The 25,751-nt window shown below is 39.4% G+C and overlaps 1 protein-coding gene across 7 annotated transcripts in view; it reads left to right on the top strand.

The window, feature by feature from the left end:
- The window catches only part of ARHGAP6 (Rho GTPase activating protein 6), a 321,243-nt gene extending 299,860 nt beyond the window's left edge, over positions 1–21,383 (top strand). For all 7 annotated transcript variants that reach the window (XM_064646597.1, XM_064646598.1, XM_064646603.1 and 4 more), the window contains 7 exons: positions 194–344; positions 1,538–1,686; positions 4,949–5,128; positions 9,767–9,864; positions 16,005–16,267; positions 17,940–18,020; positions 19,272–21,383. In XM_064646597.1, the coding sequence (XP_064502667.1) occupies positions 194–344; positions 1,538–1,686; positions 4,949–5,128; positions 9,767–9,864; positions 16,005–16,267; positions 17,940–18,020; positions 19,272–19,978 (1,629 nt within the window). In that variant the 3' untranslated portion in view covers positions 19,979–21,383. The remainder of the gene's footprint in view (positions 1–193; positions 345–1,537; positions 1,687–4,948; positions 5,129–9,766; positions 9,865–16,004; positions 16,268–17,939; positions 18,021–19,271) is intronic.
- The last annotated feature ends 4,368 nt before the right edge of the window (positions 21,384–25,751 follow it).

The following is a 25,751-nucleotide window of genomic DNA, read 5'->3' as shown; positions in this document are numbered from 1 at the left end:
ACAAACCTTAAGTCATGTATCATGAAATAAACAACAATTAGACATGAATTATATCTTTGACCTTACCAAAAACTAGTCATGCCCAAACTCAAAAGTGAAAATTAGTAAATCTACTTCTTAAAAGATTTTCTATGTTGGGATGTATTAATTGGGACAGTAAGTGACTGTGGTTTTCTGTCATGTTCTTTTCCAGTTACGTGAAGAGTTTGACCGAGGCATCGATGTTGTATTAGATGAAGAGCACAGCATTCATGATGTTGCTGCTTTGTTAAAGGAATTTCTGCGTGACATGCCTGACCCGCTTCTCACCAGAGAACTTTATACACCTTTCATCAATACTGTCTGTGAGCTCTGCAGCATCTTTATTTACCAATTTTGAAAAACTAACCTGATTGAATTCTTTTATCTCTACTAATCATCTTCTTTCATTCTGTGCATTTAAGGCTTTAGCCTTGATTTGCTCCAAATATTTGTATAATGTATTATAAACAATATAGTATATTCTAATATACTATACTATATATAATATACTATACTATAGTGTATGTCATATATATAATATTGTATATAATATAAATATTATAGTATATCCTTTAGTATAAATTTACTGAGGTTTTTCCTTTGTGTTCATACTGTGTAAGTGTAATCCAGAAAACTAGAACAGCAACTATTTCACTCATACATATTTTTGCATTTGTATATAGGATGTGATTCATGTTATCTATTAAAATCTGACCCTGTCATTGGTTCAGCAGTACCTGATCACAGACTCCAGTTTGAATCCCAGTATCTTAAAATTTTTAGAGCTGTTCACTGACCAAAATTCCATCCTAGCTTAAAATAGTCAAGTTTCTTCATTGTTAATGGTCCTTAAAGGCATCATGTTAAGTACGATGTGTTGCCTGAGTGCAGACTCTCACAAATTTAGGAAAAAGTAAAGTTGGACCCTTCAAGCTTCAGCTGCTGCTCGGTTTGTGTTCTTCAGAATCTTTCTGTGAGATCCTGCCTCTGTCTTGTCTTACTGGCTACCATTGAGGTTCGAGTGGTGGTGTTTGCAAGAATATCCTTTATATCTCTACTTGCTTTTCCAATCTCCCAGGACCTCTGTAAGATGCAAAATTGTAAGAAAACTGATTAAAAATGGCTATATTGAAACCTGACTGGGATGCTTGGCAGCTACTGTATATACCAGGAGCTGTACTTAAATGAATGGAGTAAATAGAAAAGTAAGCAGAATTTTGGAGTCCAGTTGCAGCAATGGAGTGTGCAACATGGATTTTGCTCTCTTATAGAAAGAGAAAAGTTCCTCTGAATTTGTGAGTGAAATGTTTATCAACCAAGGCAAAAATCTCATAATAGTAGTTGTTGCACTTTTGATATTTCCTTCAAGTTTTCTCTTTTTCTTCTGACGTTCTAAGGGAAATGATCCTTAAACAAAGCTATTCTTATGCCTTCCCTAGGGCTTGGAACAGTCTATTTGTTCTTCTTTTAGGTTAGTTGGAGTGATTTTCTTAGAATATATTTTTTCCCCTCTTAGTATTAGAGCCAGATGAACAGCTAAGCACCTTACAGCTTCTCATTTATCTTCTACCTCCTTGTAACTGCGATACCCTACACCGGCTGCTGCAGTTCCTCTCCACAGTAGCTGGCCATGCAGAAGACACCAGAGACAAAGATGGCCAAGAGGTAAGTCCTGATCACTTGTATCCTTTGACTTTGCTTAACTGATGGTCTGAAAAGAGATCTTGAAAGCCTTGAAACATTCACAGTGGTGGCATACCTGTGAAAGATGGGAGGCATTTAATCTACTTGCCTACACTTTTGCCATTTGATTGTTTACTATGCTCTTAGGGCTGTGAAAGTTTAATTTTTGTATGACTTAATCAGTGAAGCATCTACGACTTTCTTTGGTTGATTCACAGCGTAACCAACCTTGTTCTTAATGTTATTCATCTAGCTTTGTTTTATCCTATTATGTTCTATGGAAAAAATACTCAGAAGAGGTCAGGCATGCAAGAATATGCTTTTTCATTTTCTTTTTGTTCTCTGTTGTTACTTTCTTATATGACCTTTGGACACAGCAGTTCACTTCTTAGTTCCTTTAGCTTCCTTGTGTGCACTGGGTAGTGAAAAATAAAAAACAAAGGACAGGAACTCCAGCTGTATCCTTTCAACTGACAGACCTCATCACTAGTTGGAGTCAGCGTGTTCATCTTTGCCTGTTTTCCTTCTGGCCTCCTTACTGTTGCAGTCAGGACCAAATTCAGTGGAGAGGTTGGTGTGCACTAACCCCACAGATACAAGAATACCTGTAGCAGTGGGGCTGAGCTGCACTTCAGAGCTTCACACGTCTGCGTCTGTGCCCGTTCACACTAGAGAAGACCTGAAAATCCAGGCTTCCCATTTTCTACCAGGAAAAGACTTGGACTAGTAGACTGCTCTGCAAAAGGTGGCAACTCTGTTAACTTTGAGTGGAATGGATACAGTCTGTCACTGCTTAACAGAACTGAACTGGTTTATCTGTGGGATGGACTTTGTCCTCTCAACTGCAGCAGAATCTTCTTCTGAGGTTACTTCTAAGACTCTTCTGAAACTCCTAGAGAATTTTGTCTTCCAGATGGAAAATCCTACTGATTTCATCAAATTTGGACACCTTTTGCAGTTGCCTGGATTTAACAATTGGCACTTTGAGACTAAGTTTTTCCTAATTTCTGCCTCAGGTCCTAACTTCCAGTGTGCTGCATGTGACTTCTAGGCCTATTTCACTTTTAAATTCACTTTAAATAGTATTATTTTTGTTCTTAGCAAGGAGTTGGTAAAAAACTACACCACTATGATGGAAAGCACTTAGAAAGAGCAGCTTGTAACAGTTTTACTGTGCTTGAAAACATGTATAAGCCAGCTAAGGTCATGGTCCCCTTGGTCCTGCAAAAAGTTCTTTGTTGGTTCAGGAATGTACCCAAGAGGATCTTATTGCAGGGCTAGGAGATCCTGCTTAAGAGAGTTGAGTTGGCCCAAAAGTTGTATTAAAGGCATTTTCATTCCACTTAACAGTACATCAGCTCTGCCACAGGTATTTTGGCAAGGCGGATTTATGTAAGCTCTCTTGACAGTATTGTAAGCATCAGGAATATTATGTGCAAATGGATACCTTTTATAGATAATACAATATTCTGCTCACAGTTATTTAAGCCATTTATGAATAATTAAAAAATTAAGTGAATAAAGGCATACAGGGCAAGAGAAAGTATTTTATCAGACTGTTTGCTATCACTGGAAGGAAAACAGCCAAGCTTTGGCACACAGGACCTCTTCATGATTTCTTTCAAAAGCCCTTCTCTCACAAAGATGAAGATGGATGACTAACTGTATTAAAATTACTCATTCAGTTCATTTCAGTGGATATGTTTACAACATTTTTTAAGGGATGCCCTGAGGCTGCCCCAAAGAAAAGACTCACTATTTGTACAAACAGCCTGCACATGCAGATCCAGGCACAACCAGAGGCTGCCCCTGGCACACTGGAGGCACCACATGCCTCTGCATCCTTGGTGACTTGAAACTCAGAGAGAGTTTAAAAAGCAGGTCACCCGAAAAACAGCTGGGTGCATGGTGGTGTGCAAATAAGGGAGTGTGCTGTTCTCACAGTCATGCTGGGATGAGTCTCTGAACAAAGAGCCAACATGTTTGCTATGACTGCCCATCCACCTACTTAGTGCAGATGTCTCTCCAACATTACACAGTGGTCTCACCAGTAAAAGGAAAAACTGTTTTTTACCGTCAGCTCTGTGCTGTCTAGTTGAGCTCTGTAAAAGATAAACCAGGTATAGTCAGTGCACAGTTGTAAGTTCAACTGGAGTATTCAGTAAATGACCAGCTACAAAAAAAAATTTAAAAATACTGCTTTGAGAAGATCCATTTTATATCACCCATTCCTCGGAATTCCATTACTGCCTCTTTTTGGTGCCTCTTCGTGTCCTTTTGTAAAATTGTTTGTTCAAGTGTAATTGAAACAAATGAAAAATAACTCTCATGAATTTTTTTTTTTATAATCCTGCAAGAAGTACTGGTACAGTGGCCAAAATTCACTTACAGTCTTAACTGTCTGCATTCAAAGAGTAGCAACCAAGGGGAGACAGAGAGAAGAAGAACATGATCCCAACTTTTTGCTCTGTTGAAAGAATAGAAGGGAAAAAAAGTAGTGTAATTACAAATATAACAATTAAATTCTTGATATAATAATGTATGCCATATTTTTCAATCATTCTTGTCTAGTGTAGTATATATTCCTAGCTTTCTGCTTCCTCAAAATTCAGGTTACTATTGCTTCTTTGAGCACAGATCTATAAAAGCAGGAAGAAAGGTAAAAATACAACAAACCAAAAAATTCACCCAACACGTAAACATTTGTCATGTTCTAGCAAACAAGCAAAAATGCAGGCAAATACTAGTAAAAATAACGAGCCTGTTCCTTAGTTATCTAAAGTGTTTAAACATGGAAGAGTATCACTGTGTAGGTTTCAAATCATGAGTGCTATTTGAGAAAGGTAGGAGTTTTCAGTATTTGGTCCTAAGAGATGATAACGTGGGGAGGTTTCTCTGAGTTCAGAAGTATGCCACTGTCGAGCTTCCAGGGAACTAAGGGCAGGAAGTACTTCCACCTTCTACTCCTCCAGTTAATTTAAAAATATATCCTGAATACCCACAGTACTTGTTGCAGAGATGTTCAAACAAGGTGTTTCAAGATTTCTAAAAATTGTTCATTTTTTATTTGACTTAGTGCTAGGTTTTGGTTTTGATGAGTGAAACATCTGTGAAAATAAGGAAGAGAGTGTGTGTGTTTTTGTGTGGGTGTGGAGGGGTTCGAGTGTGTGTAGATATGTGTATATACATGTCTGTATACATTACACCCTGTGAGACTCCACCTCATCTATATTCTGTTTTCTAGATTACTGGGAACAAAATGACATCACTTAACCTGGCTACCATCTTTGGCCCTAACCTGTTGCACAAGCAGAAATCTACAGACAAGGAATTCTCAGTTCAGAGCTCAGCTCGAGCTGAAGAGAGTACTGCTATCATAGCTGTTGTACAAAAGATGATTGAAAACTATGAAGCCCTTTTCATGGTAGGTGGATATTTTTTCATATTACTCCTATACATTTTTAAGATAAGAGAGAGAATACCTGGTTGGTCTTAAAGTAGATGAGATGAAATAAACTGTAGAAGCTGCATTACATTAGGATCAATTAGTATCGGTAAAAAAAAAAGTAGTCTTCTATCAAGGAGAATGATTTGCAGTAAGTAAAAGTATTAAAAATGTGTACTTACATCTTGCCTGGAATGATTTCTGTGTAATTAAGGGTATATTCCTTAGAAGATTTCTGTCTGTGGAAATGATGGGGTTGGCTATTCAGCTGTATACTAAACAATGCATGGACAAGACTGAAAATGACCTTTTACATCTCAGCTTTGGAAGTCAGGAAGCCAGTTTTTCTGCAGGGATTAAGAGATCCTTGGTTAATTTAAGAAACAGAGACTTTTTTTGTTGCTTGGATGAAGAGGAAGGACAAAGCTTTCTCATTTTTCAGTTGGATAAGAGGAGTAAAACATAAATCTGTGTAGTTCCTGAGTTCCCTTCTGTTCTCTTGCTGAAGCAAGGAAGTTCTTCATAAGAAGGCTGATGGCCTTGGATTTGGACATGTTGTTTACTTAAGATGCAGCTTAGTTAAATCACATTCCTAATGCCTAGCAGTTACCTGGACAGTTAATTCTGTGGCTTTACCTTGTGCTCTTTTTGTGTACAAAATTATAGGCCACCTCAGTATGACTTGTGCCTGAGAGGGCCCTGCTCTGGGTTAGCAAAGACCAGTTAGACCTGTGTGCACTATCCCATCTTCATTTTAATAAACATACGCATCCTAACACAACCAGTAGTCTTGAAAAAGTGGAAATAGCTTTGGTTATTATGTCCTGAAACTAAGCAGCACAGTATGTTACACTGAGGAGATAAGTTCCCAAAGCAGAAAGAAGAACACTCTGAAAACCTCCTTTAGTGCTTCGGCAAAGCTGAGTGCTGGAGACCTTGTTGGAAGAAGATGGAGAAGCCTGAACTGTGGGCTGATGGCCATGTAGTACTGTAAGGGGAAGGTGTCTATCAGATTTCAACAGGAAGAAGAGCATGAGAAGCAGTCACGAACCCTGCCTATCAATCTTAGCCTCAGATGAACTTCTTTGTGGTTTTCCTTGCATATATTTTTATTCTTGTATCATTGAGGCACAGTCTTTTTTTCTTTTCTTTTTTAATGCTTTTCACAGTTTAGGGAAATGTTAGGTGCTATTTTTCCTTCAACATCAGGAAAAGAAAGTGACAGAACTGCACTCATGGATGAAGGTCTACTGGCCCAGAGTGAAGATGACACTATCAAGTTTAAAATAATACTTGAATAAGAATACTTGCAATACTTGAAGATTTCTTACTGTTTCTCTTCAAGAACTTCTTACAGCACAGACACATCTCAGTACATAATACTTAGGCACACATTCCACCTTTCACTCTGGAAAGGGTGGGGCTAAGGTTAGACTGACCTACATATGGGCTCTTTTAATTCTGACAGATTTTTTCCTCTATCTCTTCAGCACTTGCACTTTCATCTGAAGGTTAAACGAAGTGTGGGAAAAAATTTTTCTTTTGTTTTCCAGAACAACTTTTACTGTTTATACTTGACATTTATGCTACTAAAAAAAGAAAACCATCTGGACTTAAGCATTCAGCTACAGCTGTAACATAGTGTATTTCTACTAAGGTGCTTTTGTGTTTGGTTTTCTTTTTTTCTTTTTTTTTTCTTCTTTATGTTACTGTTATGTATGGGGAGGTTATAAAGCTGTGATTGGCTTCAGCATTGAAATTGGAACAACATTTGTGAACCAAAACCTAGGAAACCGGGATGTGTTGGGGTACCCAGACCACAATATCAGAATGATTCTAACATATTAGTGGTCAGGGAGGTTCTGTTTGTCAGAACAACCCATGATACTGAGCACTGTTTTTACTAAGCAACTATCAGTAACATCAATATGGAATAAGAAATGTGGATTTCTTATCATCACTGACATCTGAAGAAAGGTTAGATTCCATCTTCTATAAGATCTTTCATATCCAATTCTTCCATTTCAGTGAAACTTAGGGATACATTAAAATGTTTTATGGAAATGTATAAAGGACTGTTCTTTGCCAGTCCCTGAACTATGTCCAGCAGCTCAATGCAAGGAGGTACAACTCAACCACCCTTCATCTTTTTGGCTTTGACTCAGCATGGAGGATAGAGAACAGCAGCTTGGTCATGCATTTTCATCTCCTAGCACCCAAACCCAGCCCTGCTACAAAGAAGCACTACATAGTGATGAAATTTCTTATTTTTACTGTTAGGGGCTACTGTGGCCTCCCCACCGCAGAGAAAGGCACACACTGCCTTTCTGTGCCACATCAGTAGCAGGGAACAGCACAAAGGAGACACTTCAAGGGTCTCTCCACCTTTTGTGTCTCAACAGCTATGACTCTCATAATAGCACCCAGCACCAAACATCAGAATATCTACTGTACTGGAGTCCTGACAACTCTGATACATCCTTGTATGTTCTCAATAGCTGTTATTTCAGCAGTGCCTTGGCTTCCCTTCTGTCCCCAAATTTCAGGTTCTCATCCATCTACTCAGACACAACTGCCAGTTAAACAATTAATTCAGTAATAGTTATTGTGACATCTGTCTGAGATACCAGTATTGTAGTTCTCTATAACTGTAAATTTATAATTACATGCATATCATGTCTACACTTACCAAATTACTTAACTAAACTGAAGAAAATTGCTGCACAGGAGCAATAAAACTCAGTAGAAAGCTAGCAAAGAGACCATCAGTACAAATCAAGTTGAAGATTCATTCATTAATGTGTCCTCATTCATTCAGATGGAAGCCCTATAACTCAATAGAACTGTTAAGTTTGGGTTTCTGTTGGAACTGAAATTCTAGCTGGAACTTTTTCAGAATCATTTCGAAGGAATGAAAGATTGATTTTTTTTTTTAATAATGGAAAACATATTTTTATTTTACTGACAAAATCTCAGTAGATTCTTGCAAGTTACTTGATATAAAACTGAATAGTAAGTTTCAGACAGAAAGATGTGGATTCTGTTTTACCCTTAAACTTTATCTGGAGTTTATTCTACAGTATAGAAGGGCTGTCTAAATGAAGAAGTTACAGCACACTAGGTTTCCAAAAATATATTCCTATAAAGATAAAATAATTCATTTAAAGACTAGAATATCAGGGACCATCAGTAAGATATTTTTCCAGCCTAGAGACTGAATACAAATTTTAAAAAATGAGTATGTGGTTACACAAGTTTCTCATAGAGATTGTGGATCAATTTGAATTAAATTATGCATATCTTCATTTGTTTTCTAATTATTTCCTTAAAGAAATAGGCCTTTTCTGTAACTTGACTCCCTAAATACCTCCCAAACTGAGGTATTCCTCTGGGCAATCTGTTAGTAATTCCTGTTTCCCAAGAAATGTCAGGGAGAACAAATGGCCCATGCAGTGTGACTTGAAGGTCAAGATATTCAGGCCCTGACAAGTTGCATCCAAAAACAGTTGATGACCTCTTGCTGGGATTGTCTTGTCTCCAGTTCTGTCATGAGTGAACCTGGGCTGTTAGTTCAAGTTTTTTGGATGGTTTCATCTGTTTCATTGTTTTGAAGTTCGAGTTGAATGTTCCACTGTGACGTAGACATACTCACTTAAGGATTGATAAGACTCCTGAAAAGTGCAGTTGGAAGCTCAAAGTTTACTTGTGCAGATTTTGGGGTGCCGTTTCTGCTACGTGCCCAGGAGACGTTGCTGTATCCTGCATCTGCTGAAACTATCAAGGATTTTGAAGGTTCACCTCCATACAAAGTGCAAAGAGAAGGTTAACAAATCAGAAGGTCAGACTCCAAAGAAGGTGACACAAATTCCAGCTGAGCCTCTTGCTCAGAGTGGCTGGAGATCTAGCAGGACCCACTTGTAAGCCTGAGTTATGGACAGGTGAACTCTGTAATTATTCAAGGTCTTATTGAGCATAAGCAGGAATTTAAATGCTTCTAAGATCTCAGGATTTGGCTATATGGATACCTGAACGTTAAATATTTATAAGGCTTCATTTAGAAAAATGCTGACCTTTGGCAGCCCTCATTGAAATGAAGCAACTGAAGATCTTCATAGATAGAACAATTACCGTGAAATTTCCGTAAGAGAAGGACATAAATAAGTCAAATGCGATGGAATATATGAAGAAACATTCTCCTTCTGTTGTAATTACATTTCACATTGTTTCTAGAAGAAGAGAAGTACAGTTCCTTGGAATGGAGATTTGTAAATGTCAATGTCCACAGATCTTTCAATAGGGATGTAAGGTGAGGACCTTAAACTGAAGCTTTTGAGATTGTGATACATGAGTAATCCCACTGTTATTACCAGGTGTAAAAGCCAACTGGATACCAACTGTATTCAACAGTAATCAGCATTTAACATTGTGCAAAGTGATCCTTAGTCCTACTTTATCTTTTGTTATCTTTTGAAATTTCTCTTTTAAGTGGAGGCTTCTGAATATTTTATGTACTCTCTGTAAACATGTTGTGCTTGGTCTTTTAGATTAAGCATAGTACCAAAATTGCTGGTGAAAGGATATTAATCTCCAGCTGAGTATTTTTTTATGTCTTCATAGGTTTCCCCTGATCTACAGAATGAAGTGCTTATCAGCTTATTAGAGACTGACCCAGATGTTGTGGACTATTTGTTGAGGAGGAAAGCTTCCCAGTCATCGTGAGTAATCTGTTTTTTCATCATCCCTGTTTCTGCTGGGAATTTCTATCTCCCACTGGAAGTATTCAAAAGGTTCCAGTTTTCCACAGCTCTTCTGCACTGTCTACAGTGGTGTAGAACTACTCTCCCCATTACACAGACTCTGCCAAAGAAATTATGACTCTTGTACAGTGTTTTCTAAAGACAAAACTTGTTTCCCAGTTCTGAGGAAAGATTGTGTTCTGCTGCAGAGAACAGAGTGACATGTACATAAGAATATTCAGTGCACTATTACCTGACAGGATGTATTTTAGTGATCTGCTGGTTTATGTCTTGGGTTTGTTGTAGTCTTCAGTAACAGGAGGCGTTATTCCACTATCCTTGAAACACACTCTGGAGTGCCTTAATACCATCCTGGTGAGCCGCTTGACCAGTTTGTTGTTCTTTTCCTATCATGTACACATAGGACATTGTAAACAAATCAACTGCCACAACAGCACGTTTATGGAGACTCTTTGGATATTATTTAATTGTATACTTTGTGAAAGATCTGAGGAGAAAAATCCCACACTGATCACTCTTGCAGTTATGATATATATCATATTGTGACTTTGTGTATGGTGTATATATGCCTGCACCCTTGTGCCTTAATGCTATGAGTTTGTACATTCATTTTAACAGGATTCCTGGCTTCCTCATGGAACCACACAGTCATTGTCTTTATTCTAATGAATACCAATATGTCAGACCCAAAAATCACAAAATTTGACAGACTTGCTGTAAGGAATTTTTAACAGGTTTCCTAGACTCTAAACTCTCTAGGACAGATTGGACTTTGTCTTCCTGTATTTGTGGAAAGTGCCTAGTGCATTCAGAATATAATTAAATTGAATTTGTACAGTCAGTTAGCGATAATTTTTTTTCTCTCCCTCTGAACATTGTATAGTTGGAGGCAACATAATAGTGTGCCTGGCTTTAAAGGAAGAGGTATACAAGAAATAGTTAAGTTTTAAACACCTAGGGGGAAAAGCTTTCTTCAGTTATAAAATTTGGAAATAAAAATATATGCGGAATGTATTGTGTTATAAAGGATTTTATTAGTTTGCTAACTTAACCACATGAACAGATAACATACAGTAGGAAATTATCACAGATATTTGATTTGGGGTAATTTTCTCTATGTGAAATAATTTCAGCTAGTTTGTCTAACCGACAAGTACATGTGTGTATTTAGATCACAATAAGTACAAGATAGTTTACAAGTACATTAGCTGTCTTTTACACTTGTTTCACATTTGCCACGAGCCAGGATTACAATTAGGAGAGACTGCAAATCACATGATATAAGGTAAAGTCTGTAGAGACTTCTTTTTTTAAGCCCTCAGTTTGGAATGATCATATTATTTCTAACTCAAGCTAATGCAAACCTTCATGCTGGATTTCAATGTCTATATAATAAAAAGACATAAAATTGTGTCTCACGTGTGACTACACATATCAATTGAGCATAAATTAGTCACAAATCATTGTGGATGTAACAGGTTACTGTTAGATCCTGTTTCCTTAATTGACCTTTCCTTGAGCTTCCTTACCTTTATCCAGCATGCACAGTTACAAGAGAAAATGGATTTATTGTGGAAAGGTGGTCACAACTGACAAAAGGCATTTTGTAAGGAAAGGTTCTGAAACCGAATAGGAACGTATAGCTACATTAGTACTAATTGATTGTGTTTTCAGTAATGGGCACATAAATATCAGTGAGATAGGAAAAACTTACTATCTGTCATTTTTCTTCTACTCTGCTATCATGTAAGTGATTTATTTTTAATGTTAATGAGATATGTTTTCACTGTGATTGCAACTTCTTGGTTAAGATATTCCAGGCAATTAGAGGGAATGTTGCTTAAGTGTTATTGCTAGGAGTGTGATGCTCTTAAGAGATGAATCTATTTCAGAGTGTAATCTCAATTTTGAAGCTACATATTTGTTGCTTATTTTTCCAATAAGAAATGTGAGGCAGTAGACAACAAGGAGATGTTTGTCTTGATTTCATAAAAATGAGACTTCAAAATGCATCCTTACTGCTCTTGGAAATTGCCTGGTCACGTACTCAAGATCCAAATGTGGATCTGTGGAACAGAAAAGTTTGCATATTTTTGAGACAGTCTTCATCAGAAGAGCTAGTTGGCTGCATATAGTAGAGTATAGAATGAGCTTCAAGACTTTAATGTCACATTAATTGCTTTGACTGTCTTGCTTCTGCACTTGCCCTCACATTTCTGCTTTTGCTGTCATTATAAATACTTTCTTGGCTCTGGTCTAACAGAGAAGACACAATCTCTTTTCCTCCCCAGAGAGGACAAATCAGATATTTCTCATCTTTTAGTTCTCTTAAGAGCTGAGCATTGTGAATGGTGTGTCAGGGAATTTTTGAGAGTTGTTCATGGTAAAGCGCTAACTACAAATGGCAGCAATTGTCAAGTGTGCTTTTGTGGATGACTCCCCAATTTTTTGTATGTTGGCTTGATGACAATGGAATTTGGGGTTTACAGCTGTAAGATGAAGCATCTTTAAACTAACAAAAAATAAAATCTATTTCTTATGATTATTTATTGCTTATAATGGTTAGTAGTCCTTTTAGAGTAAATGAGTTTCAAAGTTACAGAAGTTTTTTATGTTTTTGGATTATGATGATGGGTTTTAATCCATCTTGACCTGTGGCACAAAGATGAAGCCATACAGTATGTGTACATGCAGTTTTCAAAACGCAGAGGCTCTGTGAATCATGGAGTCCTCTACCCTGTTACAGTAGCAACCACATCATAATCCTATAGTAATCTGGTTTGTTGGTGGCACCTGTGTTGCTCAAATATGTGTGGAAATTACTGTGTGCTGCCAAGCCATCACACTCCATATGATTTGCCTCTTGAAGGCATAATTTTTTCCCACTCAAAAGCTTTAAGGTATAGCAGAAAAGGGGTTCTGCTAGAAACAGAAAGGGATTTCTGTTTTGATAACTTTGATGCTAGTAGAAAAGTAGGAATATCCCCAGTAGAAGTAAGTATTACTATTAACATTTTGCCAGTTTATCCATACAAGTAGACTCTGGTGACTAGCATAAATTCATAGAAGGATGCCTGTTGGTTTGGAATCTGAAATCGTATTTTTGAACTCATGTGGCATAGGTTGATTTTGCAGCTTGCAAACCTTTCCATTTGTACTTAACCACTTTTTAAATATTTTCCTTAACATAGTTCATAACCACTGGAAAATACTTTACGTGCCTTCCCGTTTCTCGCATTTGATTGCACAGAATCATCTATTTATTCTCTGTGGGGGCCATAATCTGCCCTTCCTCTCAGACTGCATATAAACAAGTGGGTATCTTGCAAAGTTTGCTTCCCAATTTAGTTTTTCCCTGGTGTGTGGGTAAAGAATCTCACTATCCAAGGGAAGAAGAATTTTGAATTTTAGTAAACATCTGTTTGCTAATGAACTCAAACAATAAAGCAAACAGATGCAAAAGTTTTGTTTTAAGGAATTCGTGAGAATTTGTTCTTTGCAAAGATACAAACTGAAGTCTTTTGCAAGTTGTGTTTTATTTTGTTCATGAAGAGCATAGCAAATGTATGACTTCAATTTCCAGCTTTAAAGTACTCAATCCATTTTGATGATTTTTTGTAGTAAGATTGACAGAATCCACAGGCACATCCTTTGATTTTTAAAGCTATTTTTTCTAAACAAATTTGAAAGTTATTTTATATATATATATATACACACATATATAAAATAGCATGGTCTTACCAGCAGAAACTGTAAATCAGTTTAGAAACTTGAATGTTTGAATCTTTTGAAAGACTTGAAAGTTTCCATTCAGGTAAATTTTTAGCAGGAGCTCTGTCTTGAGAAGAGATAGACTATAACAGATCATTCAAGGTAAGACATGAAATCAGTGTTTCACAAAGCTCAAATTTATGTTCTCACATTCTTTCATTTCCATTTCTGTTTCCCTTCTTCCTTGTGTTACCTTGCCATGGCTGAGTGGTGGTTTACCTCTATCTTTGCCCTGTGCAGTACAGTTAGGTTTTGGTGCTGCAAAGATTTAGATGTGATAAGCCTTTTTGGTGTCACCAGTAGTGTCACCAGTTAGTGCTAAGTATGTCTGTAAGCTGGCAGGGTGAGCTTTAGATGACATTCGGTCTAGAAAGCTGGAGAGAAAGATATTTGGTCATAGGAAACCTATAAATTCTAACAGTTCTTACCTTTTCTAAGAGGTCTTTCTAGTTCTTCTTAAATTCCCAAGACATTACTTAAATCTCATCATTTTGCAAGGGCTTTTTAGAACTTAGGAGGGCAAAAAAAGGGAAAAAAGGTTTGTAATAGAATTATACATACTTAAAATACAATAATTCCTCAGTGTGTGACTGTTTATGAATTAATTTGTGTTGGACGCATCTTCAGAGGAGAAGTTGAGATGGGAGGTTACCTAATTGAGGCTTTTTTTCTTTCTTCTTTTTTTCTTTTTTTTTTTTAAATTAAATTAATGACTCCTCAACATTAACACACCGGGAAGCCTGGAACAGAGCTACTTAGCCAAATGGCAGTTCTATTTGTTTGAGTAAGCCCCAGTTAAAGTTCAGGATAGGATCAGTTCAGTGATGGTTTTCTCACTGAGAGTGAGGAGTAACCTTATTTAATTAATTCCCAATGCTTTATGGTTTGTTTTATACTGAAAAAAAAATGAATATTGACTAACATAATAATCATGCTGTTGAGTGTATATATTTTATTTTTTGGGACATACAATGTGTAAATTGGCCAGGTGAAAAAAAAACAGCTTGAAAGTTAAGTTTTGTCATTATTTCTGTATTAATATTTAATGTTCTGTGGCTAGCTGTGTGTTTTCTTTATTTCTGCAGTTTTATTTCATTTGTCTGGAAACGGGGTTATTGTTCCATAACGAGAAATGAGTTTTGGCTGCTCACACAGTTAAAGCTGTCTTTGGATTTGACTCTGAGAAGGGCTGAGCATTTTCAGACATTTACAAGAATGAGCCTCTGTTGTATCACATTTAATTAGAACAGATAGTAACAAGAGGTCACAGAGAAGTGTTTGACTCAAGAGAAGGAAAAGATGAGCATGTAAAAAACAAAGGTTCAGAGAAATTAAAAATGAGTAAGAGAAATATTAATTAGAGAATTAGGGAAAAATAGGGAAAAAAGTTATGTTTGTTTACAGAGTATTTCTACATATTCTTTGTGATGTTCAGTGACTCACAGTGACTCACAGCTTGCCTCCTGTTCTGTGTAGTAAACTGTGACAGTTCAAGAAATCTCCCTCAATGTTCCCAACACATTTCAAAAATTAGTTGTCTCTCTGAGCCTTGGCTGTACTTTGTCAGGGGCTTTGTTTGCCTTTCTTTGTCCAAATTAAATGCAGTTGCTGATGTAAAGGTGAAAAGGTAAAAGAAGTTGTAGAAGGTATCAGGAGAGCCAGTTGCTTGTTGCTGCAGTCATAAGTACGGTAGATACATCTATTTGCCCCCTATAGAATATTTACCTTCTGATGTGTCTAGAAGAAAATCATTCTCATAGCATGAGAGGTGAGCTGAGTGCTTGATTTCACTGACTGTGCAAAACTTCACAATAGAAGAAATTATTTTAGCATACTGCTTAGCATCAAATTAATTTTCCCTATCATGCCCTCAGCTTTACTGCTATAACAAGCTAAATTGTCAAGGTAACATAAGGAATTGATTCACTGCTTAGTTTCCTGTGGTTTACTGTTCAGTTGTGTGGGTTTTTTTTTTGTTCTCGACGGCAACATCCTTTGAGTTTGAGTGGCCTCTGCTGGCCATTTCATGACAAAAGTTTTACTCATGGAAAATCCACCTCTGTAACTGCTTCTGAAGGGTTTTCATTTCAGCAGCTGTGACCATTCTCGTGTATTTGATTTTATCTGTATCATCATAGAACGGTTTGCGTTGGAAGGGATCTTAAAGATCATCTAATTCCAAACCCCGTGCCTTGGGCAGGGACACCTTTTGCTAGACCAGGTTGCTCAGAGCCCCATTCAACCTGGTCTTGATGTTAAACTGCACTTCTAGCTGTGAACATAAAGCATTTTTTATTAATAGTAGTTTGTTTATCAAAATTTATCAGGAGCCCTGAGATGATGCGGTCAGAAGGTTCCTACTCTGCAGGAGAAAGACATTCTTCCACAGACTCCAACAAAGCTTCAAGTGGCGATGTCTCCCCATATGACAACAACTCCCCGGTACTGTCTGAGCGCTCGCTGCTGGCATCACAAGAAGAAGTTGCTCGCAGCCCAGATAAGCTGTACAAGGTACCTGAGCAGTACACGCTGGTTGGACACTTGCAGCCTAAGCCAAAGGAGAATTCTTCTGCATCACAGGCTGGAAAAGGTATAGTGCCTCCTGCTCATGTTCCTCCTCCTCAGTGACTGATGGGGATTTCTGAAGTAGTTGAAAAGTGCTGGATTTGGATTATCAGCTACCGTGATTTGAGGAGCCATCATGTAAATAACCTTACAAAAAATTGCAGACCAACATCCTTTTTTTTTTGTGTTGAGCCCAAAGGGTCTGTGCTGAGTCCTCCCCATTAACTCAGCCAAGTGTCAGGGATGCTCTTGGTATAGCACTTCTCAAAACTTGGAGCTATTTTTAGGAAAGTAGAACTATGTATGTCCTGCTTTTCAGCCTGTGACAGCATGGCAAAGTCTAGTCCTGATCTGTGGGACTGTAATGCCTGCAAGGTTATGGTCCAGACTGGAAAAATATGAGACTTCAAGCTACAGATTTTCTCCAGCTGTAAAGATTTACCTCAACACCCTCTCACTGGAGACCATAGCCAAGCTGCACAGCTTTACATCTGTAGCCAATTACACACCAAGCAATACTAGTGCAGGGATCCATAATTTCTGTAGCTACTTAGGGAGTGCATACCTGAATGATTTCTTTGGTAAAGAACTGGGGTTTAGTCTAATAGCTCACCAGCACTTCAAGATACTTTTCCTATAAAAATATGTATTAAAAAAATTGTCATCCATGAAATTCATACTTAGTGAGCCAGACATAAAGAACTTTCAATGCTTAGGGATGCACATAACTGTTTGGTGGTATTTTTGAAACGGTTTCATTTCAGAGGTACTAGTTAGGCACTTCCCTTGGGAATTAATGGGATTTACACTAATATCTCAATTATATGCTTTATAAATGCTAGTGGGCATTTATCTTTCATATTCAGCATCTAAATCTCTGAATAGGTTTAAACAGGTGTTCAGATTTCTATTAAGCTATGAAAAGGAAATCACATGAAGTTTTATCGTATTAACCATCTTTTGGACTTTAATATCCATCACAACGGTAGTGGGCCATGACAAATTAGGGAATTCCTCTACTGACAGATGGAACCAGAAGAAGGCATGAAACTGTTTATAATCCAGCACAATGCCTGATATGTGCATTTCATTAAATCTCTATTTTGTGGCTGCACTTCCATGTAAGACCAGCAGCATCTTTGGGTTGATAGAGCATGCCTTACAGTGACCCCTGGGGCTGGGGCTGCCTGAGGGAGCTTTGCCAGAAACTACCTTCTGTGAACCAAATCTTCCTGTTCCTGTGGCAAATTCTCTGGCTTCAATAATTCAGAGGACTTAAGGACTCAGCCCACTCAGACGCCCTCCCCACACAGAGCTCGCTGAATCCATTGCAGGATCTGAGCCTGAAACAAAAAATAGCTGTGAACAAATACATAGAATACTCAGGGTTTGGAATGGACTTTCTCAGCCTGCCTTTATAGGAGAGGTGCTCCAGTCCTCTTATCAACTTATAGCCCTCCTTTGGACTTGCTCCAACTGTTCCATGTTGTTATGCTGGGGACACCAGAACTGTATGAAGTACTCTGGGTGGGGTCTCACATTTGAGATGTTTGTGTTAGGTGCACAGTAAAGATGCTAACAGATGTTAATGACTCTGATAACATATACAAGGTTTTACCATTCCACCGGTGTATTTCTAAATAATGTCTTTAAGAAGATTGATTCATCATCTTTCCCCTGCTTTTACTGCTGTTTAGATGTTTCTGAAGATCATTTTGATATCTGGGGCACTTGGCATTCAACGCTGAAAAGTGGCTGCAAAGATCCAGCAATGACAGGTCAGTTACTTCTCAAGTTTTAAGCCCAAATCTGGCAAAGACAAAAACAATTTCTTGGTTTCAAGAAATCGCAGTGAAACCAGCAGGAGAATTCATATTGTCCAGGGTTGGGCTTTTGAAAGGTGACTCTTCAGTAGAATACAGAGAAGCACAGTGGTTATACTTCTTGGTATTTAGTGGAATACAGGGAAGCAGCAACAATTCAAACTATCAAAGATAATATAAAAAGTAATTTTAAAGTTACTTCAATAAATAGTTTTATATTCTTTTAAAATTCATAGGGTCATAGAACTATAGAATGTTAAGGGTTGGAAGGGACTTTAAAGATTATCTAAGTCCAGCCCCCTGCCATGGGCAGGGACACCTCCAACTAGACCAGGTTGCTCAAGGCCTTATCCAACCTGGCCTTGAACACTGATGGGGTTGGGGCATCCCCAGCCTCCCCAGGCAACCTGTTCCAGTGTTTCACCACCCTCATGGTAAAAAATTTCTTCCTAATATCTAAAATTTCCTAAATTTTCCTAAATTTCCCCTCTTTCAATTTGTGCCCATCACTCCTTGTCCTATCACTACTGTTTCTGATGAAGAGTCCCTCTCTGGCTTCCCTGTAGGCCCCCTTCAGATACTGAAAGGTTACTATGAGGTCTCCATGAAGCCTTCTCTTCCCCAGGCTGAACAGCCCAAACTTTCTCAGCTTGTCTTCTTAGGGGAGGTGCTCTAGTTCCCTTATCAACTCATGGCCCTCCTCTGGACTTGCTTTATTGGAAGGTGGACATCCAGTGGAGATTTGAGAGCAGCTGCCACAGTGGCACAAGCACAGGCTGTGAGTTTGGCAACTCCAGTGCTGACCCTGCTGCTAGTCAGTATGTTCCCAGCCAGTTCCTGACCTGTCCTGCCTTTGTTTTTCTCCCGTCTGCACCCACCTCACAGAGGAACTGTGAGACTAAAACACTCCCCGACCCCCTCCACTCTTCATTTGAAAAATGTTAAGTACTGTAAGGCTTTATGACAGAGCAAAGTATTAGAGTCAACAGGTAACATATTAGATGTGGTTCAGGTCCGCGTAGGGCTGCTGCTCCATGTCCCCAGGTTCAGCTGGAGGTGGGGCTGATATACCTGCAGTGGCACAGCCTGATGGTAAAAGCCCCCATCCCTCTTCTGCAGTGTGGTGAGGGGGAAAAGCATTAACTTGTTTAATGCCATGTAAATGGTTCTGCAGACTCATGTTGTCTTTCTGACTCTATCCCCCAGGTTCTTACGGCAATATTTATGAAAGCACCTTGCTGCGACCCGGACAGTGCTCTCTTTCCCAGGGGAACCTCACCATGTATTCTCCTCGGTGGCAGGGCAGCTCCTTGGAATTGGACAGCGGCAGGCAGGTCATGCGAAGGAGCCAAACGACAGCTGCCATTCCCGAGTGTCAGCTCCATCCCATGGTGTCCCGCGTGTGCAGTAACGCACAAATTGAAGTTGGCAGCAGGAGTTCAGACCTGTCACACTCGAAGTCGGAGCAGCACTTGACTTTAAGCAGTGTGGAGGACCTCAGTGAGCGTGACTCGAACGCGGGTTGTTTGCAAAGCACAGCCAAGCCATCCTACAGAAAAGAGCGCCCACCACCCCCCTACCCAGGCCCAGCAAAACCAAGCCCTGCTTCGTCACAGCAGTCGAGTGTTTCTTCAACATTGCACTCTTTGTGGAGACTTCAACGCCCAGAAAAAGGTTCAGGGCCGAGAGCAGCTGGAGGGCCACCAGCCAGAGCCCCTGACCAGGCCACCTCCAGGCAGGAGCGGCCGGCCCCGCACACACAAGCGGGTCACACCTGTTCCACAGCACCTCACAGTCAGAACAGTAAAAGTGTTTCAGAGGCGGACTGGAATGAGTGGCAAAGGGAGAGGTGGCAAATTTGGGAGCTCTTATCAGCTGATAACCCTGATGCTCTCCCAGAAACCCTTGTATGATCTGACTCTGCAGAGCTGCCTCTCATACCTGTGCCTCCGTTTCATAGGAAAACAGCGGTGACATTGGAAAACAGGGAGGGCTAGTTTGTTTTATATCAACTGAATTGCATATACTTTTTTAAAACTTTGTTCACTTTAATTTTGTAACAGCACTGTCAAGCAGTTACTTTACAAATACAGTATGTTCCTGTTTTTCAGCAAACTTTTGAAAAAAAAAAAAGATGAAAATTTTAGTGTAATAACTGTATGCATATGCTGTGTATAAGATAAAACTGTTGCTTTGATGTTGCTAAAAATGTATTTATATATCTGCAGTTTTGATGATTGTATATTCTGTAATGGGTATTGTATGATAATCATATATTATGTTTTCATATACAGATGTCAATCAATCATGACTGCTTTTTTTTTAAAAATCACTGCACTTACATTACCGTGATATGCATTGGAATTCTATAGAAAGTGCACAAGCTGGTTTCTGTGCTTATATATATATATATATATATATAAAAAAAGCTGTTAAAGGGGAAAGTTGTCCTTCTTTTCACTGCCTATTGAAAAACACTAAAATAGAGTGGAACATGAAAAGCCATATATTTTATAAGGGTAGTAGTGAACTTAGAGGGGAAAATACCGAATATTTTTTTCTTATAAATATGTTTTCAAAAAAATTTAAAATTCGGTACAAGATTGTAAAAGTATTTTTTTAGATTCTGGTAGGAAGCAACTCAGAGAATCAGCTAAGAGCAACATCATGCCTAAACCAACTAAGGATGTAGTGCAAAGGTCTGCCCTCCCATTCTAAAGGAAACCCAATGTTATATATACAGGATATAATATATATATTTATACATGTATGATGTTATGTATTGTTCTAAAACAATAAACTGGAATCCAAATTTTAGAAATCCAAACCCCATAAATTCAGATGCGTAACAACTGAGAAGGAATATGGCTTTTCCTTTGAAATAACAAAGCTCCAGCATTAAGAAAGTTAGAGAAGGGAAAAAAATGCAGGCAGACATACGAAAGGGAGTCAAGCAGAGTTTCAGAAATGAACATGTGGTTTGGAGAAGCTCACAACTGCGTTTCTATAAATATTGTGCCAAAGTCTGAGTCAGTAATACTTCCTCAGTACCTATATGTTGCGTTGTTAATGTTGCTGTTTTATACACGTTGTGGTGTTTTTAAGTTGCAGAACGGTTTGTGACCAGCAGGTGGCAATGTGCCGCAGTATTTTAGAGAAAATCCTTATTAACACTCGATAAGGGAAAATGTATCATATAAAAGAATTTTATAAAACATATTAGTCTTAATTTTAATGAAGTTGAAGACATATACAGTAATGTTGTCTTTAAGTTCTATCTTGTGCCATAATGATGGAATAAAAAGCTAAGTAAAACAACGAGCATATTTTTTGCTCCTTTTTTTGAAGTAAGGTTTATGGGGAAGATAATGTGGTTTTGTTACATTCTTGAGTATCTCTGTCAAAAACATGTAAAAGGCTTAGGAGCTTAAGGACCACCTTCAAATGCTACTTAAATATACAAGATCCAAGGGTTTACTTCAGTTTGAGGCTTAAAATCCATCATATAAAGAGTCTGCCCATCATATCTCCATTTCCTCTTATATCTCCATTTCCCCTTATATCTCCATGAAAGTTACAAGATAAAAACACCAAGCCAAGTAGAAAGGGGCAGGATTTGGCCTTTGACTGTTGTGGTTCTTTATGAATGCTGCGTGCAGAAAAAATCTCACTCTTTTCTGCTGGTTGCAAGGCTTTTCTAAATACCATCTTGATATGAGACTTTATAGGAAAAGGTTCTTGTGTCTGCCTTGTTGCAGCAGCGCTGTGTCAATTTATTCCAAAAAAGGCAGTCCACCGCAAATTAAAATGATTGTAATATATAAGGAAGGAAAAAAGTGAGCTCTCACAAGCAATCTTCACTATTTGATCTTGTCTCAGTATTATGCCAGGCTTGATACAGATTTGCTACAGGGAATTAGCTCCCAAATAATCCTCAAAACCAGGCATAGTGTAAATCCTGCTGCAGAAGATACTATGTTCACTAGATATCTATCTCTTAATTTTAAAACCCTTTCTACATACAGAAGCACATGCATATTTTTAATGAAAGCTGTCTAAGGATATCTCAGCTTCATAAAGAGATTGCTCTCTGCCAGTACCTCTCTCTGTATGTGTTTGTAAATATCTGTATATTATCATCTACATGGAGTTTAAACAAAAGACAAAACCAAAATACAAGACCACTGCTGGAGGACAGCCTTGTCTGCAGAAATTTCAATAAACTGTTATTTGGAAAAAAAGAAGGTATAGTATAAATTCCAATGGATTAAAGTGACACTAGCCAAGATTACATTATTTGTATCATTTTCACTTGAACAGGACAGAGCGGAATTATCAGAAGTAGATTAAGAATGTAATTTTTATTTGTACTTCTTTCCAAGCTCAAGTCAGTGACATAATTTTTATGTCTTTTTTTTACATTTCACAAGAAAAGTAGCCATGAAAGGTTGTTTCTAGTTTTTTGTTGGTTGATAGATCTGTGTGTGGTATCCCATTGTAGATCTCTGCAGTGTTTTTCTTCCTATGACACGTGCTTTTGTATAACCATAACACTCCTCTTACAAGGAAAGTCTGTAGTGTGGGGATATCAAAGCTTTTTCTCTGTTTCTCTGGGGAGGAGGATTCCTGCCTTAGCAAAAGGGTCATGGGCCTGTGCTTCAGTGAAGAGTGTGATAGAGGAGGTCTTCTCTGGAGGTCTTGAGGCCTCACAGCAAGATCCTGTGGTTCTGTTCTCTCCCGTCATTTCCTGTTGCACCATGCTGGTTCATACCTAGGATTGTAAATAAACTGCTTCCCCCGATGGGCTGAATTACTTCCTCTCAGGGGTTGTCTTCCAGGTGCACTCACAGGTGAGCCCAGGAGAGGTGGGTGCTCCAAGAACAAGATGCCTGCGAGTTTCCCGCAGGCATTGCCTGGGGTTGCCCTTCTCTCTTCTGCTGCAGAAAGAAAAAAAATCAAGGATTCAGTACAGCCCTAGGTACAAGCCAGATGTGGTGGGGAACCTCTCAGCCAAGGGAAAAAGGGAAAAGCACAGACTTCAAAATATTAATTTGAAAATTGCTGTTGCTGCTGTCTTTTAAAACAAGATGTGATTGCACTGTTGAGTCACCCATTCTGAGACTGTGCTCCTCTGCTGAGTGAGAACCTTCTCCCTTTTCCCCAGTCTCCTATCCCATCAGTTACCCCAGCTCTTGGAGTGGTGGGAGGAATTCCGGGGCTTGTTGACTTGGCTAAAACTTGCCCTGTGCAAAAGACACATAAAATCAAGCAGCTTAGTGGCTTTCACAAGTAGTAGGCACAGAGGGGAAGGAGGGACAGGGTCAGAGAAGGGGAGAGGAGGAGAGTGGGACTGGCTGCCCCCTCTGACAGCTGCCTCCAGTGAGCCCTGTTCAGCTGCTTGTGCAGCCACAGGGCTTGGTGCTGCAACCTGCAGGCAGGAGCCCGGCCAAGCACTTGAGAGTGACTGAGGTACAAACCTGAGCCAATCCAACTGTTGGCTTGGGTACTTGAAATCTCAAGCACTCTGCTGTCTCCGTTGGGAGCCCAGGCTGCCACCATGGCATGGATTAATGCTGCTCAGAATTTCTGTGCTGTTGAAATGATGTGGTTCAATGAACTGAAATTTGTGCTTGTATGGTCTGAGGAGGGGGGTGTTTCCTGGTCTTTTACTGGTTTTGTTGTTTCACATGCATTGGTCAAGGTCAAAAACCTCAATTCCAGCCTTTCTGGAGCATCAGCTTGTTCTGTGTTGCTGGTCTGGCAGAGGGTCAAGGACTCCTTTCTCCTCTGGGAAACACACAGGATGTCTGAGCCTCACCTTGCTCCCTCTCTCTGTCTCTCTCTTTCTCTTCTTTTTGCATTAATTAAAAGAAAATAAAAAAGAAAGTAGTATCTCCATTGTGCAATGCTGTAGCCTCACAGAGCTGCAGAGTGGTGGAGATGGTTCTCAGCCTCATTAAAGAGTATTTTGACAACAGTAAGTCCTTTTACAACATCAGTGGGAACAGGGAACAACTGGTGTGCTTCAGTTGCTATTGGGGAAAGCGTCTCGGCGTCCAGACACTGTTGCAGAGACCACAGAACTATTCAAGGCATGTAGACACCCACCCAGGCAACTGGGTCATAAAATGCACTGTCTCTGAAAATAGCATTCATCTAATTTTTCTGAAGTGTAAAGCATCTCAAAAGGTGGTATCTGCATTTGGAAAAGTTACAGGCTCCCGTTTGATTCAGTGGAAAGAGATGGGTATTTCTGTGCCACCATCGATACAGCCCACATGAGCCTTTCTGTGAAGGATTGTGTCTTTTGAAGGGCTGGTCACAAGAAGGGCCCATTTCTTTCCCCTGCCTGTATAAAGGAAGCCTAAATAAGTTGCCCAAATATGGTAGCCCTCCAAATCTAATGGAATGAATCCCACCCTAAGGGTCTAGTAAAATAGGAAATGGATGGTGAATGTTCAGCACACCTTTCCAGCTCCTAGGAGGAGTGAAACTTATCCAGAGGCCTCAACAATGTTGTGTTCTTCCCTGGGTTCCTGGGATAACCTAGGGCTACTGGGGCTGGCCGAGTCGGTGCTGCTTCTGGGGTCCTGGGGAGCTGGCCGGCAGAAGGAGATGGCACAGTAAGAAACCCAGGCTTTTTGGAAAGTGAGGGAGAGTCTGGAATTGTACTTCTTCTTTGTTTGTTTGTTTTTAACATGGATTTATTTATTTATTCACTGAAACCTCTGTTTCCAGATGATCTAAAAGTGTTCATGAACAGGGCTGTAATTTAATTAATTTGTTCGGTGACTTAAAAAATGAATGTAGGATTTATGAAAGCAACCTGATTTGGGCATTTTAGACATATAGAGGGGGAGGGGACTTATACTGATTCCCAAGTAGCCCTGGCAAATGGAGGCAGGCAGATAAAATCTTCCTGTTGAAAGATGGGAGTCCTCTTTCCTCTGCTTCTGAGTAAGCAAATATCTTCACCACTGGAGTTTTAGGGTCAAAGAGCAAGGGAGAGAGGGAAGAGGAGAGCTGTCTTGATGCACTTCTCTCCTGAGAGGGAAGAGGAGAGCTGTCTTGATGCACTTCTCTCCTGAATTGCATTTGGGAGAGGATGAAAGAGCATATTAGAGCAGGTGAGAGGAGCATATCTGGCTGGGTTGTTGCCGCACTCTCTGGGTGAGGACTTCAGCCCCAGACTCCAGACACTCTTCTAATGATTATTCAAACTTTTAAATAAAACCGAATAATTTTTAACAGTGTCTCTGTTAAACAAAGGGAACACGACTGGACACTTCAGTCACCATTTCCTTTTGCTGGGTTCACTAGAAAAAAAGCATTTGCTTCTGGTGTGTAAAGAAAAATATATGGGAAAAAGATCAACAAATATCTTACCCCATCCAACGAAACGACGAGCAGCCCCTTCCTCTTTCCTTGGCACGTGTGTAGGGGGGCACTGACAGCTGCTCGCCAGCAAGGAGCGCAGGTGTGCTCAGGGCCACACAGCCCCTGGGCAAGGTGCCGACACCAGCCCCGGCTCTCTCTGCCTGGCAGATGAAGCCCTCCTTGAAGTCGGGGCCATCCCTGCTGCCCTGGCCAGATGGGACCCTGCCAAGCCGAGCCACCTCTGCCCAGACCAGCCAGGTTATAGACACAGAAACCGCAATTCCCAACACGGAATCACTGGCAGACTGC

Source organism: Pseudopipra pipra, chromosome 2 (genome assembly GCF_036250125.1).
Source record: "Pseudopipra pipra isolate bDixPip1 chromosome 2, bDixPip1.hap1, whole genome shotgun sequence".
Classification (NCBI taxonomy): Eukaryota; Metazoa; Chordata; class Aves; order Passeriformes; family Pipridae; genus Pseudopipra; species Pseudopipra pipra.
Note: the sequence above shows the minus strand (reverse complement) of the source record. Positions and strands in the feature narration are given on the sequence as shown.